We start from the raw sequence: 16,702 nt of genomic DNA on the forward strand, positions 1-16,702 counted from the left end.
AGACTCCGCTGTCTCCTCAGGTTGCTCGGTGCTTGTCCAAGCTCAGTGGGAGTTTGTCTCCTGTTAGAAGTTTCTGGAAGGGAGACTGTGGCCTTCACTTCCCCTCTCAGCCTCAGTTCTGCTGAGAACTTCTGTTATACTTACTTTGTCCCTCCCAAATGTCTCCAAGGCCCTAGGCATGATTCCATCTGGGATGGGTGACATCTCTGGTAGATCCCACCTCCCTGGGAGACACAAGACTTTACTGAAATACAGAAGTCTGAAAGTCCTTCATCATAGCCATTTCTTCATAAACTCAAAAAAGGAGACCTGTTCTTCAATAAGATAAACATTATTGAAAGGGCTAAAATTTCCACTGAGCTCTCTAAATCACAAGAATCAACATAAATAGCACAAAAGACTTCAGCATATCTTTTACACATGCATTGTCAAAATTACAAAGAAAAAAACTCACCAAGGTATAATATATGTAAAACACTTAAAAAAGACATATGTTTATAAAATGAATTAAATGCCGAATGAATACGGACGTGGCTAATGTAATAAAATGTAACTTCTTGGCCTAACATGATTGAGTTTGGGTTTTTATTTGTTTGTTTGTTTGGCCAAACACAGAATATTTGTACAAATGGCATTTATTTACTCATTATAACCAGGAAAACTTTTCAAAAATGAGACATGTATTCCATTACTGTTGTACTTAGCCTTAAAATACTTCAATATATGTGTAATGGGTAACAGAGGAGAGAAATAAAATGATTCTTGAACTTCCCCAACCTGCAGACTAAACACAGTTTCTGTTAAAGTTCATCTGGATGAAACGCTGTGTATTTGCTTTCCTTGTCATCAAAAGTAACTAAGCCGAGTGGCACGGATACTCTTAGACTCTCAGCAAGGGCTCCTAAAAAGCTGCACTTTGGGGTAAATAAAGGACAGACCTTTCTAGGGATGAGCAATGTAATATCTATCAAATAAACATCATCTCTAAGATAGGTAAATGGAGGAGGGGAGTGAGACAGAGGAGAGAAGAGGGGAAGGGAGATGCTAGAGAGATGCGACGTTAAGTGGCGTGAGTGGTGTAAAGTGAGAATCCTGAGGGGACGCTGAGGATGTTTAATTCCTGCTGCTGCAATTCCTTCCTCTTTTCTTTCATTTACTCAAAACGTTTGTTATTTTTTAAAGCACAAAATGTTCAGAACATTTGGCAGTGTTATATCTGCAGTCTTTGCTTTCTTCTGCTGCTATCTTTTTTCCTCCCTTTGGAAAAATGGGACCAAAAGGTGCCTCTGTTTTTGTAGATTCATAGCCTGATGCAAGGTTAGAGCTGGAAGACACTTAGGGAACATATAAGCCTAGTCTAGCATGTGTCATAGGCAGGGAGACTGAAGGCCCTGGGGCCATGTTTCCCACTGATATTTGGAGGCCATCCAGGGAGCTAAGTCAGGCCTTCAGAAATTCACTTCATGGGGTCACAAGGTGAAATCTTTGAATGTGAGAAAATCCTGGGAGATTAGGGAAACCTAGAGGACAGTGTAGGAATAGCTGAAAGACCTCAGCCTGATAAAGAGATAGACTCACAGAATTTCTCAGTGGGTATTGCCTTTCATTTCCGTATCACTCCTAATTCCGCTCCTGGTCTGGTGTACTTCTTGCAGTGTCCTTAAGGAGACTAACTCCTCGGCGCCCTCAACTCAGACGTTACATTTCCTTCCAAACTAGTGCTAAAAGAGGATTTCAGGGCTTGGGCTCGTAATGATGAAGGATCAGCCAGCGTCAGCAATGTGTAGCCAGTTGTTCTGCCCACAGCATGCTTCCCATCACTACTGCCGGTGAGGCTTCTTTCTGGTTTAAATCTCAGTCATAGCCCTAATCCCACCCCTGACTCCGACCCAAGCCCTAGTCCCCATAAACCTCCTGGCTTTGCCAAATAAATGTTTATAAATTAACGACTGCGATGAGCATTTGCTCTTTAATCAACACTGCTGAAAAACAAAACAAAAACAAAACCAAGCAAATTTGTCCCTTTATCTCAAGTAGAGAGAACAAAATATCTACAGCTTAAAAATTCATTTCAACTTCAAGGTCGCACAGCTAAGAAATCTCATCTCGATGACCTTGAATGTGAACTTTTGTTGAAATCAGAGGCTTTGCTTACATTGGCCAGAATGATTTCAAGCTTCAGAGAGGAGGCCCATTTTAACTTTCTGGGATCCAGAGGCTACAGCCATGCAAGAAACAAGTCCGATCTTTCACGGGCTCCGGGATGAATTGGGTCAGAAAAACACATGAACCTTTCATAGAGCTGCCTCTCGCCAGCCTGATCTGCTCATTTTTAGGCGTGTGGGCCAATTGAAAGTGTATTCAAACACTATCTAATAAGCCTGGGAGGAAAATGTCTATGTTTCCATCCTGACCACAATAAAGGGATTTTTTTTTTGAAGGACTGAGACAAACTGAACGTGGCCTCCAGGGCCTGCATAGCCCTTCACCTCTGAGGAATGGCTGCCAGGGCTGCTCCTCCTCCATTGGAGGCACCCAGGGATGTTTGACTGTCTTCCTGCCTGTTGCCTAGCAACCCCTGCAGCATTGATTATGCATGCTAAGAAATAGCAGCTATTGTCCTTTTTCCTTCTCTAGAAGGAACTGACTGGTTTGAAATCCAAGGTTTTGCATTCAGACTGACAGACATCAGGTTCCTGTAAATTCTGGCATCACTTGCCCCAAATGACTTAAGGTTTGAGGGATCCACAGAAGCCAGTTTAAAGTGGGAGCGATCCTAAGGCATGTGCAAGCCCCTCAAGGGCGCATGGGAGGCTGAACAGGCCTCTCCCATTAGAGTATCTGCTTGTTTGGATCCAGCCGGATTGCCCTTTTCTTGATTTTTGGGATGACCTTTGTTTTTTAGTGAAGTGGATTTGTCCCTTTCCACTGAATGACAACTGAAGAACCCACAGAGAGAATGAGAAGCAGAGAAACCGGTCTTTGATCAAAATGAGTTCCTTTACCTTTAAGTAACTCAATTGCCAAGGAAACACTGCATCACCATTTCCCTGCATTAGCTGTGGATGCATTAACTAATTTTGGCTCCATCCAACCTGCATTTCAATAGCTACAATTCCTACAACCTTTCCTTGTGCTGTGAATGTGTGCTAATTTTCATTTTTTAAATATAGCCACAAGTGGGCTTTGTAGGATTCATGGCCTCTCTTCCCCCTCTCCACTAACTCAGGTGTACTTCTAGAAACAGAAAATGCTGAACACAAGAGAGGCCTTTGGAATCATATCTATAATCTATAATCCAAGCCCCATGTTTTATAAATGGCAAATCCAAGACCCAGAGAATTTGAGTGCCTTCCTCAAGGTGTAAGTTAAAGAGTCAGAGATTCTGCACCGGAAGACTTGGCGAGATGCAAAATGGTGACATCTGAGTTCAGCAGGCACTTTCTTTAGCATCTAATGAAGGCTTTTTGTTTTTCATGTTTCTGAATATTCGCTTGTCAACAACAGAGGAAATGATGCAAGCGTTTTGGCAGAGTTGACTGATACACCCTGTGGCACGTTACCATGAGCCAGCCCAAAGTAGTATCCAACACGCTGTGGCTATGCCCGTGCCTGGAGGGCCCCAGCGCAGCCTCGGGGCCACACAGCTCCCACTCACCCATCAGCTCTCAGCTAGAGTTGCTCCTTCAAGGAGACTTCCCCTTGCTGCTCCCCTGTCTAGGTCAGAACTCCCAGTTCCATGTATTAAGGCATCTGTACTTGTCCTTTACAGCATATGTCAAGGTTGTTAATTATATGTGTATTCGTGGGTATATTTAATCAATGACATGAGTATCTATCTTCTCCATTAGAGTGGCATATTTTTGAGGGTAGGAACCATGCCTTTTAGCACATTGCCTAATATGTAGTAGCAGGCAATAAATGCTTGTTGAATGGACGGATGGATGGGCTATTGAAATAATAGCATTTTGAAAAAGTAAATAATTGGCAGTTAGCATTTCTAGGTAAGAAATAATTTCATGAGATATATATATATATGATATAATCTAATGAGTAATCATTTTAGAAATGATTGAATCACTGTGCAGATATATAGAGCTATTATTGAAATTCTTTAGCTTAACTCATACATTTTGCCAACGAGGTCCAGAGAAGATAAATGACCTATCCAAAATTACATAGCTTGAACGAGATCACTTAATGTCAGACCTAGGACTAAAACTCCGACCTCCTCACCAGCCCCATGCCCACTGAGCACCACGTTTTCACTTACTGAATTCTACACGTGCCCTAATAAACCAAACTGAGGAAATTCAACATAATACCACTTATCAAGTAATACAAAGGAGTGTGTAGTTGTGCTTATTTGTGTATAATGACGAGAGAGATTTTCATGTTTTCCTGGGTAGAAATGTAATTCAAGAGAATAGGTGGAAATAAGGAAAATGATTCCGGATGAGTGCTTTGGCCTCAGGAGGATACAAGCAAAATACCTTAATTGGCTTTGATAATAAGAGCAATATAATATTCATTGAAAACCCAACTCAAGCTGGTTTAAGCAGAAAAGGGAATGTATTTGCCCAGCTACTGGAAGACCTTGCTGCTGGTGCTCTAGCTTCAGGCACTGAAAGATCCAGGGCATCAGCAATTCTTTCTCTCTCTCTCTCTCCATCTCCTGGCTCTGCTTTCTTCTCTGCTGACTGTATTCTCTGGCAGGTTCTCCCCACACTATGCTAAAGACTCAGCAGCAGTGGCTCTGGGCTTAGATGCGGCCATCCTAGCAACCCAAAAGAGAGCTCTTCTTTCCCAACAATTATGCAAAAGTCGAAGGGCCAACTCGTATTGGCTTGTCTTGAGTTGTTTCACCAGGCCCTCCAGCCAAGGGAATAGAATGTTCTGATTATCTAGGCCTGGGTCACATGCATATCCTTGCAAATGGAAGATGAGGTCAGCTCTACCCACACCCATGGACCAAATGTAAGGAGGCATTGGTTCTCTGAAAGAATATTAGAGATGCTAAACAAAAAGACAGGGGAAAGAGATCTGACAGGAAAAACTGAAAGATGAATGACTCAAATAGGACCTGCAGGACCACTGGGCCTCACTGTGAATGAAGCAGCTGGGATCCAGAAGCTCACCAGGATCTGAGCTGGCCCTTAGGACGGTCCCTTTGTTATCCTCGCAGGAGGCACTAGGGCTCTCCTCCAGGCTTCCCTGCTGGTGTGGCGCAGCTGTCTCTCCCCTCCACTGTTCCCTAGCACTGGGCTGCTGCCTCCTGCCCACTGCTGCTCCCACGGTCTCTATTACTCACCTTCAGGTTCCTTAAGAAGGAAATGCCATGCATCCAGTTACTCCAGTCAGTGTTCCTGCCAGGCACCTGCCTGCAGTCCAAGCATCCAAGGTGGTCATGTGACACAGGCGAGGCCACTTATGGGCCAGAAGCAACTAGAGCCAGTTGTCTCAGAATATGTGTAAGGGCAGTAGAAGAACTCGAAAAAGACAGCTTATCCTTCAGTCTGGAACAGGGAAGCAATTTGTAAATGAGAAAGAGCGTCAAGAGTTCATCGATTCAAGTGCTTTCCCCAGGCAAGTTTAGTTTTAAGACAGATGGCTATTTTCTTTCTCCTCTCCTTCCTTCCCTCCTTCCTTCCTTCCTTCCTTCCTTCCTTCCTTCCTTCCCCCCTCCCTCCCTCCCTCCCTTCCTTCCTTTCCTTCCTTCTTTTTATTTTCTACTGATAGTTGTCACATCAGTCCTCACATCTTGATTAACTGTGAAGTCTCTCAACCATTCCTTCCTCCTCCCGTGCCCCCCTCCATTTCTCCATTTAAATTGGTGTGTGAAATCCCTGTTCCCACAAAATAGAAATTGATGATGACAAGGTTAGCGTATTTAAGAGAACATTTGTCAGTGTTGCCCTAAAAAAATTGTTTGTATTCCTTAACAGAATATAATGTTGCAGAAAGTACTATCAATTCCATCTTTACAAGTTTCTGGGAACAGAAATGGTAGAACTTTTAACAGTGGCTTGTTAAAAGGCTTAATCATCTTTATGGTCCGGGCATTGCTTAATAGATTTCTATGTCCTTTAGTGGAAGTGCATTCTTCCCTGGCGCATGTATGAGTGCATGTGCTTGCGTGTGTGTGTGTGTACGTGCACACCCACATGTGCTGTAGGATGGACAGTAACACTTTCCGTGTCAGAATCCCTTTTGTACTTGTCACGGCGGGCCCCCATTATTAAGTTTCTCCATCAATGTCCCTTTCCCAGTAACTTCAACTTTTAACCTTTGATGGGAGATCTGTTTTTTGTCTTGTTAATTTGTCCTGTTAACCCTTTTTTTCTGGCTTTTCTCCAATTTATCCACATCTTTTCAGAAATGCTGAAAACAAGCAGTGCATTTCACTCTAATGAGGTCTCATCTGATACCAAAATAGCTGGAGTATTCATTTCACTCCCCTGTATCTCTAGAACATGTGCATTGTGATAGATGGGCTGCTTTTTAGTTAACATGACAGCAGAACTCATAATCGAGTCATGGTCTACTGTGATCTACCAGCTCCTTTCTATCTAGTGGAATTGTCTCAGTCAATTGTATGCTAGCATATTTAAAGCCTGTAAATATCTTGCAGTTGTGCATGTTGGAGGCCAACTTCCGATTCACTCTTTTGAGTCAATATTTCTCTAATGTGACAGTTGCTATGAATTAGTTTCCCATCTTTCAAAGATTTAACATTTGTAATATGCAACTTGATGTAATATACATGCACAAACCATCAATTTTATCCCCCAAATTATTGCAAGTATTTTAAAGTATACGAATTAGAAATTAACCTCATGTTTCCCATTGGATGGTTGGCTTGTTAGATTTGGAACCATGAGAGCACCATTGTGAAAATAAACATAGCAGCAGTCAACACCCTGGCTATGAATCTTGTATTTGACTCTGGCACTTGGTATATAATTAAAGTCCTTGCAAAGGCCAGTTACATATGATTGACTGGCCTTTGCAGTCAATCATATGTAACTGCAAAGTTACACAGAGTGTTGGTTTCTAGTACAGCGAGCACTATCTGAGTGTGTGTGTGATCATTACTGTTTTTATACAGTCATCTAATTAGCTTTTACATTTGTAGGAATGTTGGGGAGACAGCTACTACATTCTTCCTAGTTTCTAAGATTTTATTTCTATCAAGCTCTTTCTATCTCTGAATTTATTACAATATACTCCTCAAAAGTTCACTTTTGTAAGCATTGGTTAGAAGCTTCCTCTACTTTTCTTTACAGAGGACCCTGTAAGTTAGAAGAATCACATAGCCTCGTGACTATGGCTTACCCTAAATACTTGAATAATCATTGCCTGTAAGGACCTTATAAGGAGGGTGTCTGCCTTAACTCTATTTCAGTTTATCATTGTTTTCCAACATTCCCAAGAAGTAGGTTGACCCATTAATAGCTTACTAAGGTGACTTTTATAGAACAGGTCTGTCCAATAGAAGTATAACGTGGACCACAAAAGCAAGCCATATTTCTGTTTTAAAATTTCCTAGTCTACACGTTAAAAAGTAAAAAGAAACAGATGAAACTCATTGTATTGATGTGTTTTATTTAATTCAACCTATCTAAAATATCATCATTTCAATATACTATTAATGTAAAAATATTAATGAGGTATTTCATGCATACCAAGTTTTCAGAATCTGAAATCTGTATTTTACACACATCTCAATTTGGACCGTATTTCAGATGATCACTAACCACATGTGGCTATTGGCTACCATATTGGACAGTGCATGTCTAGAAGATATCAGAAGAGTAAACAGTCTCCATTAGCAACAGATCTTGACCCAGAAGAGCTTAGGCATGTTGACAAACATTCTTATCCATCTTGGTTGCCTCGTAGGAGGGTTTACTCATTTCCCTCTCTGCTTTAAGCACAGTGGTGTGCATTGGGCATTGTGAGGTTTTGCCATAATAATCTCTTCTTTTTTTTCTCTTTCACCTTAACTCTGTTTCTATGCTCTCTAAAAAGTATGGGAGAATATGACATCAGTATTTTAAAAAGGACACAATCTTTGTGTTACCTTGTGCCTCCTAAACCACCTATACTTCGAAATGCACAATCATTTGTCATGGCTCACAACATCCAATCACACCAATGATTTCAAATAAGTGTTCTTGCCTCCCCTACCGGCTTCCCATTAGCCTTAATATTCTGTGGAAGCATTTCAGACGAATGTTAAGCTTCCTTTTGTTTTTATTTTCTTACTTCTATTTTACTTTCACTAGTTTCTCAGTTCTGTGCTTGACTTTATGTCATGCTAATCCACTCTTCCAACTCTGACTCAATGTGTACTCCAGGCAGCAACTCGCTGCAGCTCAGGATAAGACCTCTCCCTTGAGAATGTCTTCAGAAAGGATGGCATCTTTAGAGTGTCAGGAAATTCACCAGGAATAAGAAGAAATGAAGCTACAAAGCAGACACTAGGAATAAGAAAATAGCAATGCTCAGTGATGGGGCAAATATGCCTGTCAAAATGAAACTTCAGTGGAGGGAGTTGTCAGTGAGGGAAGCTGCTGCCTCATGTCCATTGCCAAGGGACACAATCAGCCATGGTGCTAAAACAGAGATGAATTCTATAAATAGGGTTGATAGCAGGATTTTTCCAGCTTCTGATTGCTGTCTGGCTATGGTTCCACCCTTAGAAAAATTCTGTCCTTCGAGTGCCAAATTCAGAAGATGATTTTGCCCAACTCGTTACCGCCATATTTTCTGAATCTCTTAAAATAGAATTGGATTATAATTTAGAAAAAGAACTTGACATGTAAAAATGGATGGGCACATAGGATGAGGCCAGGTTTGTGAAATGCATTTGTCCCATGAATAGTGAAATCTCCTCTCTTAAATTCAAAAATGTTACTGAAGCACAGTTTTTAACATTGCACTAAGAGTGGAGTCTCTTCCCATAAGATTTTGCTTTGAGGAAATGGAAATATGAAATGCTTGTTAAGTCTTTCAGTTTGGTGCCTCCCCAGTGAAAATCCTAACTTCTTTCCCACTCTACCGCACTGTCTGACATCCCCCCACCTCTTTCTCTAACACACACACACAGACACACAGACATACACACACACACACCAAATTTAGCATTCTTGAGTCAACACTACATAGCTGAAACTTGAGAAGAAAATTTACATGCAGAATTTGTTCATGCTTTGTGATAATGACCTGAAAGTTTCATTTGCCTTCTCCAACACACTGTTAAAGATGGACCAAGGCCATAGAAATAAGCTATCTCAGCGACTCAGAGAAGCCCCTGCATAAAAAGACTGGATCTCTGAGAAAACTCTGCAGGCTTCACAGGATTTCAGGAGGGAACCAGTGGCAGACTCAGGGGCACTTTCATGCCTTGGGCTGGCCCCCTGCCTTATCCATGCACCTTTTGGCCTTCTTGGATCCTAGCATGAGCAAATTGAATGCAACTTGGTTGGAGTTTCAAATTCAAATCTCCCAAATATCTGTCTGTACCAGGGAGCCTGGGAGGCATCTCAACTTAGTCTATCTCATCCAATCCTCCCAGGGACCCTGTGAAGTAGATGATATTGTTACCCTCACCCTACAGAAGAGAAAACCAGAGTTCAGAGAGGTCCAGAGCAGAGTCAAAGTCTGTGTTTTCCTTTCAGTCAAAGGCAGATCCTCACACTATGGTACCCAAAGGGGAGGAGTTCTAGCTTTGCATCAAAAGGTCCAGGTTTAAACCCTGGCTCATTGCACAAATAAATCTTGAATACCTGCCATGTGCTTGGCGCCATGCCCAATGCCAGCAGTGCAGAGGTGGAAGGCACAGTCCCTGGGTCAAGAAGCTCACCATATACACCAGAGATAAGCAAATAAACATGCAGTGAGAATGTACTGTGGCTGGCAATATGATAGAGGTGGGTACGAGGTGTACCTAGAAGGGTCATCCAACCTAGCCTGGGAGGCCAGGCCGCGGGGATGTGACAATGATGAGGGGGTCAGCGAACGTTTCTCAGAAAGGTGATGGCCAAGCCCAGTCTTGGAGGACTGCTAGGTGTTAGCCAGGTGTATTAGTTCTTATGGCTGCTGTAACAAACTACTACAAACTCAGTGGCCTAAACAATGCAAATTATTTCTCTCACAGTTCTGGAGGCAGAAGTCTGAAATCAGTTTACTTAGTTAAAGTCAAGATGTCCTGGCTCCTTCTGGAGGGTCTAGGGTAGAATTTGTTTTCTTGCCTTTTCTAGCTTTTAGAGCTGCCCACATTCCTTGGCTCATGGCCTCTTCTTCCTTCTTCAAAGCCAGCAGCACAGCATCTTCTCTCCTCTCTGACCTCTGCTTCTATCCTAATAGCTTCTCTCTCTTGCCCCTCCTGCCGGTCTCTTATAAGGACCCTTGTTTATGATGACACTGGGGCCCACTCGAATAATCCAGGCTCATTTCCCCACATCAAGATCCTTAATCATATCTGCAAAGCCCCTTTTGCTCCCTGGTGGTGCAGTGGTTAAGAATCTGCCTGCCAATGCAGGGGACGCGGGTTCGAGCCCTCGTCCAGGAAGATCCCACATGCCGAGGAGCAATTAAGCCCGTGCGCCACAACTACTGATCCTGCGCTCTAGAGCCCTTGAGCCACAACTACTGAAGCCTGTGTGCCTAGAGCCCATGCTCCACAACAAGAGAAGCCACCGCAGTGAGAAGCCCACGCACTGCAACGAAGAGTAGCCCCCACTCTCCACAACTGGAGAAAGCCCTCGTGCAGCAACAAAGACCCAACACAGCCAAAAAATAAATAAATAAATAAATTTATAAAAAAGTCCCTTTTGCCATGTAAGGTAACATATTCATAAGTTACAGGGATTAGGATGCGGATACCTTTGGGGCGGGGCATTATTCAACCTCCAACACCAGTGACCCTGGCCGAGTCAGCATCCCAGGCAGAGGGATGAACACGGGCAGGGGCAGGGGGGCATGGCCCGTGTCATTTGGGCAGCTGCAGACATTTCATAAGGTGGAAGCATAAGTTTCAAGACAGGCATGTCAAGAGATCAAGCTGTACAGGGATGCAGGGGAGCCAGTTCATTCAGGCATTGTGTTTGGAGCTTGAATTATCATTGTGATTTATCACCCTATTTGCTCATGAATGTCTGAGGCCCCTGTTTGGGTCATTGTCTTCTTGATGCCACCACAGCTCTGGTCAGTGACTGACACAGGACAGGAGCTCAGCATGTGTGCGTGGCACCAACAGATGCCAGCTGTGCCCTGCTGTGACACCATGATGGGTGAGCAGAGAACTAGAGGCACCAGAGGCCAGCTGCCATGCTCCTGGACATTGTCTTTGTGGCAGCGTGACTGGCCTTCTTGAGCTCACTGGCAAGGATATTTCCTGAGCCAGCAGTGTGTGTGGGCACAAGTTGGGGAAGGCTTTTTGGAGAGCTTACATAGTAAAGACTGGCAAAGTGATCATTGTTGAAGCTGGAAGATGGGTACATGAGGGGTCATTATGATCTTCTCTCTACTGAATATTTCCATAATATAAAGCTTTACAAAAGTTATATGAGCAGAGGCGAGGTGTGCAGAGCAGCCTAGAAAGTACAACCAGCCCCCAAATGGGAGAGATGTCCGAGGTAGTAATTGGGACCAGGGTTAAAAAGGATGAAGGTGATAAAAAGTTAATGTCTGCAGCTTGCACCGGTCAGAATGGCCATCATCAAAAAGTCTACAAATAATAAATGCTGGAGAGGACGTGGAGAAAAGGGAACACTTCACATTGTTGGTGGGAATGTAAACTGGTACAGCCACCATGGAGAACAGTATGGAGGTTCCTTAAAAAACTAAAAATAGAATTACCACATGATCCTGCAATCCCACTCCTAGGCATATATCTGGAAAAGAAGAAAACTCTAATTCTAAAAGACACATGCACCCCAGTGTTCACAGCAGCACTATTTACAGTAACCAAGACGTGGAAACAACGTAACTGTCCATTGACAGATGAATGGGTAAAGAAGATGTGGTACGTATATACAATGGAATATTACTCAGCCCTTTAAAAAGATGAAATAATGCCATTTGCAGAAATATGGACGGACCTAGAGATTATCATACTAAGTGAAGTCAGACACAGAAAGACAAATATTTGTGGAATCTAAAAAATGATACAAATGAACTTATTTACAAAACAGAAATAGACTCACAGACATAGAAAACAAACTTATGGTTACCAAACGGGAAAGGAGGTGGGGGATGGATAAATTGGGAACTTGGGTTTAACAGATACAGATACACACTACTATATATAAAACAGATAAACAAGGACCTACTGTATAGCACAGGGAACTATATTCAGTATCTTGTAAAAAGTTCACGTCTGTCACTTAATGAAAGAACATCTATGTAAATCCTTCATAAACTAAACCTTTGCGTACCCAGAAGGAACTTTTCCTCAGTTATTCATACAAACATTATTTCCTCGGGAATTAGGCTAGTTTTTCAATCTTTTGTGTGATACATGAGATGAATGCCCTTCCCATCCAGGAACCTCAAAGCCCCCTAAAGGAATTCCTCTCAACGCAGCTTCCCTCTCACACCCTCAGTCTAAGCTGTGTTGGTTTTCTCCCCTCTCCCCCTGGTCCCCAGACGCTGAAGGATGCCAGCGACAATGCACGCAAGGACTTCCACCGCGAGGCCGAGCTGCTGACCAACCTCCAGCATGAACACATCGTCAAGTTCTATGGCGTCTGCGTGGAGGGTGACCCTCTCATCATGGTCTTTGAGTACATGAAGCACGGGGACCTCAACAAGTTCCTCAGGTATGGGGGGCACCGGGGGCCATGTGGGAGGTGGGCTTCAGACAGCCTGGGGGTGAGGACAGGGGGCTTCCTGGGAAGGACCAAGGGGCCCTTGGACCTTTCTCTGGAACAGCCTGTGCTGGTGACAACATCAATGCCTACTACAGAGAAAGAACCTGAGGCCACTGCATTGCTCCTTTTCCTGAATCAACAAACTCTATATAATGTGATACTAATGATTCCACTCCATTTCACCTGTGCTTATTGAGCGTTGGTTCATTAAATGGTACGTGGCATGTGCATTTGAGACGGGCCTTAGGCTCTGTAGGAGTTTGCCAGGTGGATAAGGGAAGAATGTTATTCGGGCGAAGGAAACAGCAAGAGTTCAGGCACCCAGGTGTCACAGGGAAAGGTCTAGTCTGGTGAGAGTGGAGAGTCTGGAGATGCCAGACAACACAAGAAACCAGGGCAAGGGGAGGTAGAAAAGGGGGTAGGCGGAGTCACGGCTGGAAAGGTGAGCATTTGGACTTTACTCTGAGGACGGAAAGAAGAACCAGGAAGTCAGTCGGTCAGAGGATCGAGTGAAAAGAACAGAATCGAAAGAGCAAAACATCTAGGAGAAAGGAGGTAAAACGACATTGGACAGGACCATTGAAGACTGAGGATTGGGGCCCTTATTGAGTCCCGGAGGTCAGAAAAAGATGGTCAGCTTCGACATGAGGGGTTTTGTGACCAGCGGGGAAAACTGGAAGGCAGCAAAGCGAGGAAAGGGAAAATGTTGAGAATAAAAGGGAGTCGTTGGGTTGTTAAATAGCATTGTAACTTGGATTTCTAGCATTGGCCTAATTGGGTTTTAGTTCAGCCGTGGGTTCTCAGGAAGTCCCTTCCTTGGGGTGATGGGTGCGGGGGCCTGCGAGTGGCCGCGGGATAGAGCAAGTGAGAGACGGTTTAGAATGTGCATAACCGGGGGTGGGGTGCGCGGGTGGGCGGCGCTGCTTTGAAACAGTGAGGAAAACGTGCGAAGTAAAAGGGATCGCAGTGCAGCGTCTCTCGAGGAGATAGTAATGATCCGGGCAGCATGTTCAGCTGGAGTTGAATCTCAGCTCTGGCATTTATTAGCTGAATGACCTTGGGTAAGTCTCTTAGCTGTTCTGATGATAATATTGAGCCAGCAGGGTAGGCATGAGGGCTGAATTAGAATAAATAGAAAGCTTGTAGCATAGGAGCAAGTAGGAAGTTTTCAACAAGCAGAAGCTTGAATTCTGCTAGTAATGATTTCTATTCATACACCAGCTGAGAGAAATCGAAAGGAGAGCTGAATTTGATAAGAGAGACAGAGGAAGCTGGTGTCACCCTGCTGGAGCCCATAGTGAGTGTTCTCATCCCGTATCTACCAGGGGAGAGAAGAAATGTGCTGATCCAGACCCTCCTTGGTGAAGGAAAACAAGCGATGCTTTCATTTGCATTAAGCAGAGGCACGATGGAAGCCACACATTTATGATCTCGAACAATGGAAAGAGTAAGAGGTCCCAGTAGTGAGGGCTGGGAGACCCGGGTTCTCCCTCCTATTCAGCATCAGCTGCTTGGGTCCCTTGGGTGGGTCTCAAGCCACACCACCTCGGCCACCTCAACTCTCAGGTGGGTCTGAGTTAGATCCTCTTAAAGTCACATCTGGCTCTAGCATACTGTTTTCTTTAAAATAGAACTAATCTTTGAAAGATTAGTATAATTTAGGAGAAATAAGAAAGATGTTCCTCACTGGCCTCAGTTTCCTCACCTGTAAAAGGGGTGTGATAACACCCATTTCAAGGCCTAGTGTCAGGACTATTGTGATGGCAGGTAATCAATAGATGTTGTCCCCACAACCCTTCTTCTCTGACACATTTTCCTCTTTATTTTGGCTGAGGCGTCCATAATCCCGGGGAAGTGATGCCTTTTGCGTTACAGCAGCACCTAGACTGCTCTGTCCTCCTCTAGTTTCTACGGGCACTGAAGAGAGCTTTCCACAGAAATCAGCACCACTAGCTTCATGCAGCCCCTGGAAGGTTCAGGAACTGTACAGTTTAAGGAATAAGTCAATTGCTGAGAGAACAGTGGAAGGGTGAGAGAGTACTGCTGTGTTTAGAAATGTCATCCCATGGTTTGTACAGTCTGGATCATTTTGACCATCCCTAGCCTCGTGAATACACGTGCACAGGTGATAGGAGAGAGGATGATGGGAGCTTTTGCCCATTATCTTGACAGATCTAATGTGAAAGGAAGAAAAGAAGCTGAATTTGGTTGAGGTCTGCTGCTTACAGAGCTAATTTCCTTTGTTCCCATGTTTTAGGATATGTCCCTAACTTAAAATGGTACTTTCCAAAAACTGTAGCATAATAAATTCAAATGTACTCACCTGGATGCAATTAAATGCCTCTGTGAGCTCAGACTCTGTGTGTGTGTGTGTGTGTGTGTGTGTGTGTGTGTGTGTGTTGATCCTTTCACTTTCAGTTCCATCCCTTGCTCTCCTTCCTGCCTTCCAGAAGGAGCAGGCACCTAGTTCTCCCTTGGCAGCTTGCACAGGGCATGGAGCTCTTGAAAATCTCCTCTGCTCCATTTCAGAATCTGCTGGACTCTGGGAACAAGAGGTTTTCCATGCCAAGAATCAGGTTCTCAGGTCCAAGGATGTGCTGTGAACTACAGTCTGTCCTCTCTTTCTGGAAGGGAACCCAGCCCTTACACTGCCATGAATGTGTCCCCAAGTGTCATTGGAACTGCCCTATAAAGACAAATGTCTACAATTATCCTCCCACCCTTTTTATTCATCCAAAAGCCACACATTGAGGACCAACATGGCCAGGCCCTATGCTCGGTTGGCTGGGAGATGAGTCAAGCATGGTCCTTGCTTTCAAGGAGAGGACAATTTTCCCCTTAGAATTCTCCTGAATTCCCTTCCAATGAGGGGAAGATAGAGACAGCTTTTTTTTCAAGCAATAACAGCTATTTATTGGGAATTCCCTGGTGGTCCAGTAGTTAGGACTCAGTGCTTTCACTGCCGGGGCCCAGGGTTTGATCCCTGGTCGGGGAACTAAGGTCCCGCAAGCTGCGTGGCGAGGCCAAGAAAAAAAAAAAAAAGCTATTTATTTATTGAGCCTTTCTAAGCATTGTAAATGTTTTAAATGTATCAACATAGTAAGCTATTATTACCATCATTTCCATATTACAGTTGAAGAAAGTGAGTCAAGCAGCTAGTGAGTGACAGAGTTGAGGTTCAAACCCATAGCCAGGGCTGCAAAACCCATAGTCTTAACCATGTCAGTACTTCCTCTTGAAGTGGCCATTAAAAAACCAGAAGGAAAGCAGTGTCCTGTAGAATTCTGGAGCCAGAGGAGTGTGGCTAAGTCCTGCCGTCACCCCCATTGGGGGAGGCAACAGGCCGAACAAGGCAGTGTGGGCAGCCTCCCTCGTCAGAATCCCGCTGAAGCTACTACCTGCTCCCCGAGCCAGGGCACCGGTGGTGCTTTCCCCTCTTAAGGCGTGTTCTCCTGGAAGAGGTGATATATGTTTTTATTTCCAAGAGCTGCGGGGTAACCTGTGGAGTGAAGCAAAGGGCTGTTGTCAACGTTGTTTATACTCCTCTTAAGAACTTGATTAGAAGACTCGCCTGCCCTGTTTTTACAGCAGGACTTTCTGCTCAAGCAAAGCATTCAAAGGCTTCTTCTATTAAAAGGATCCTTGTTCAAATACCCAGAACCAAGCAGGAGAAACGGCTGGTTAAAAAGGTCATGAAGAACCTAGTGGTAAGACGAGAATAAAGACACAGACCTACTAGAGAATGGACTTGAGGATATGGGGAGGGGGAAAGGGAAGCTGTGACAAAGTGAGAGAGTGACATGGACATATATACACTACCAAAC

At 44.0% G+C, this 16,702-nt stretch overlaps 1 protein-coding gene across 1 annotated transcript in view; it reads left to right on the forward strand.

Moving 5' to 3' along the window:
- NTRK2 (neurotrophic receptor tyrosine kinase 2) overlaps positions 1–16,702 on the forward strand; it is a 379,554-nt gene that overhangs the window by 284,577 nt on the left and 78,275 nt on the right. The window contains exon 17 of the mRNA XM_061200555.1: positions 12,655–12,827. Coding sequence (XP_061056538.1) covers positions 12,655–12,827 — 173 coding nt within the window. The remainder of the gene's footprint in view (positions 1–12,654; positions 12,828–16,702) is intronic.

Source organism: Eubalaena glacialis, chromosome 9 (assembly GCF_028564815.1).
Source record: "Eubalaena glacialis isolate mEubGla1 chromosome 9, mEubGla1.1.hap2.+ XY, whole genome shotgun sequence".
Classification (NCBI taxonomy): domain Eukaryota; kingdom Metazoa; phylum Chordata; class Mammalia; order Artiodactyla; family Balaenidae; genus Eubalaena; species Eubalaena glacialis.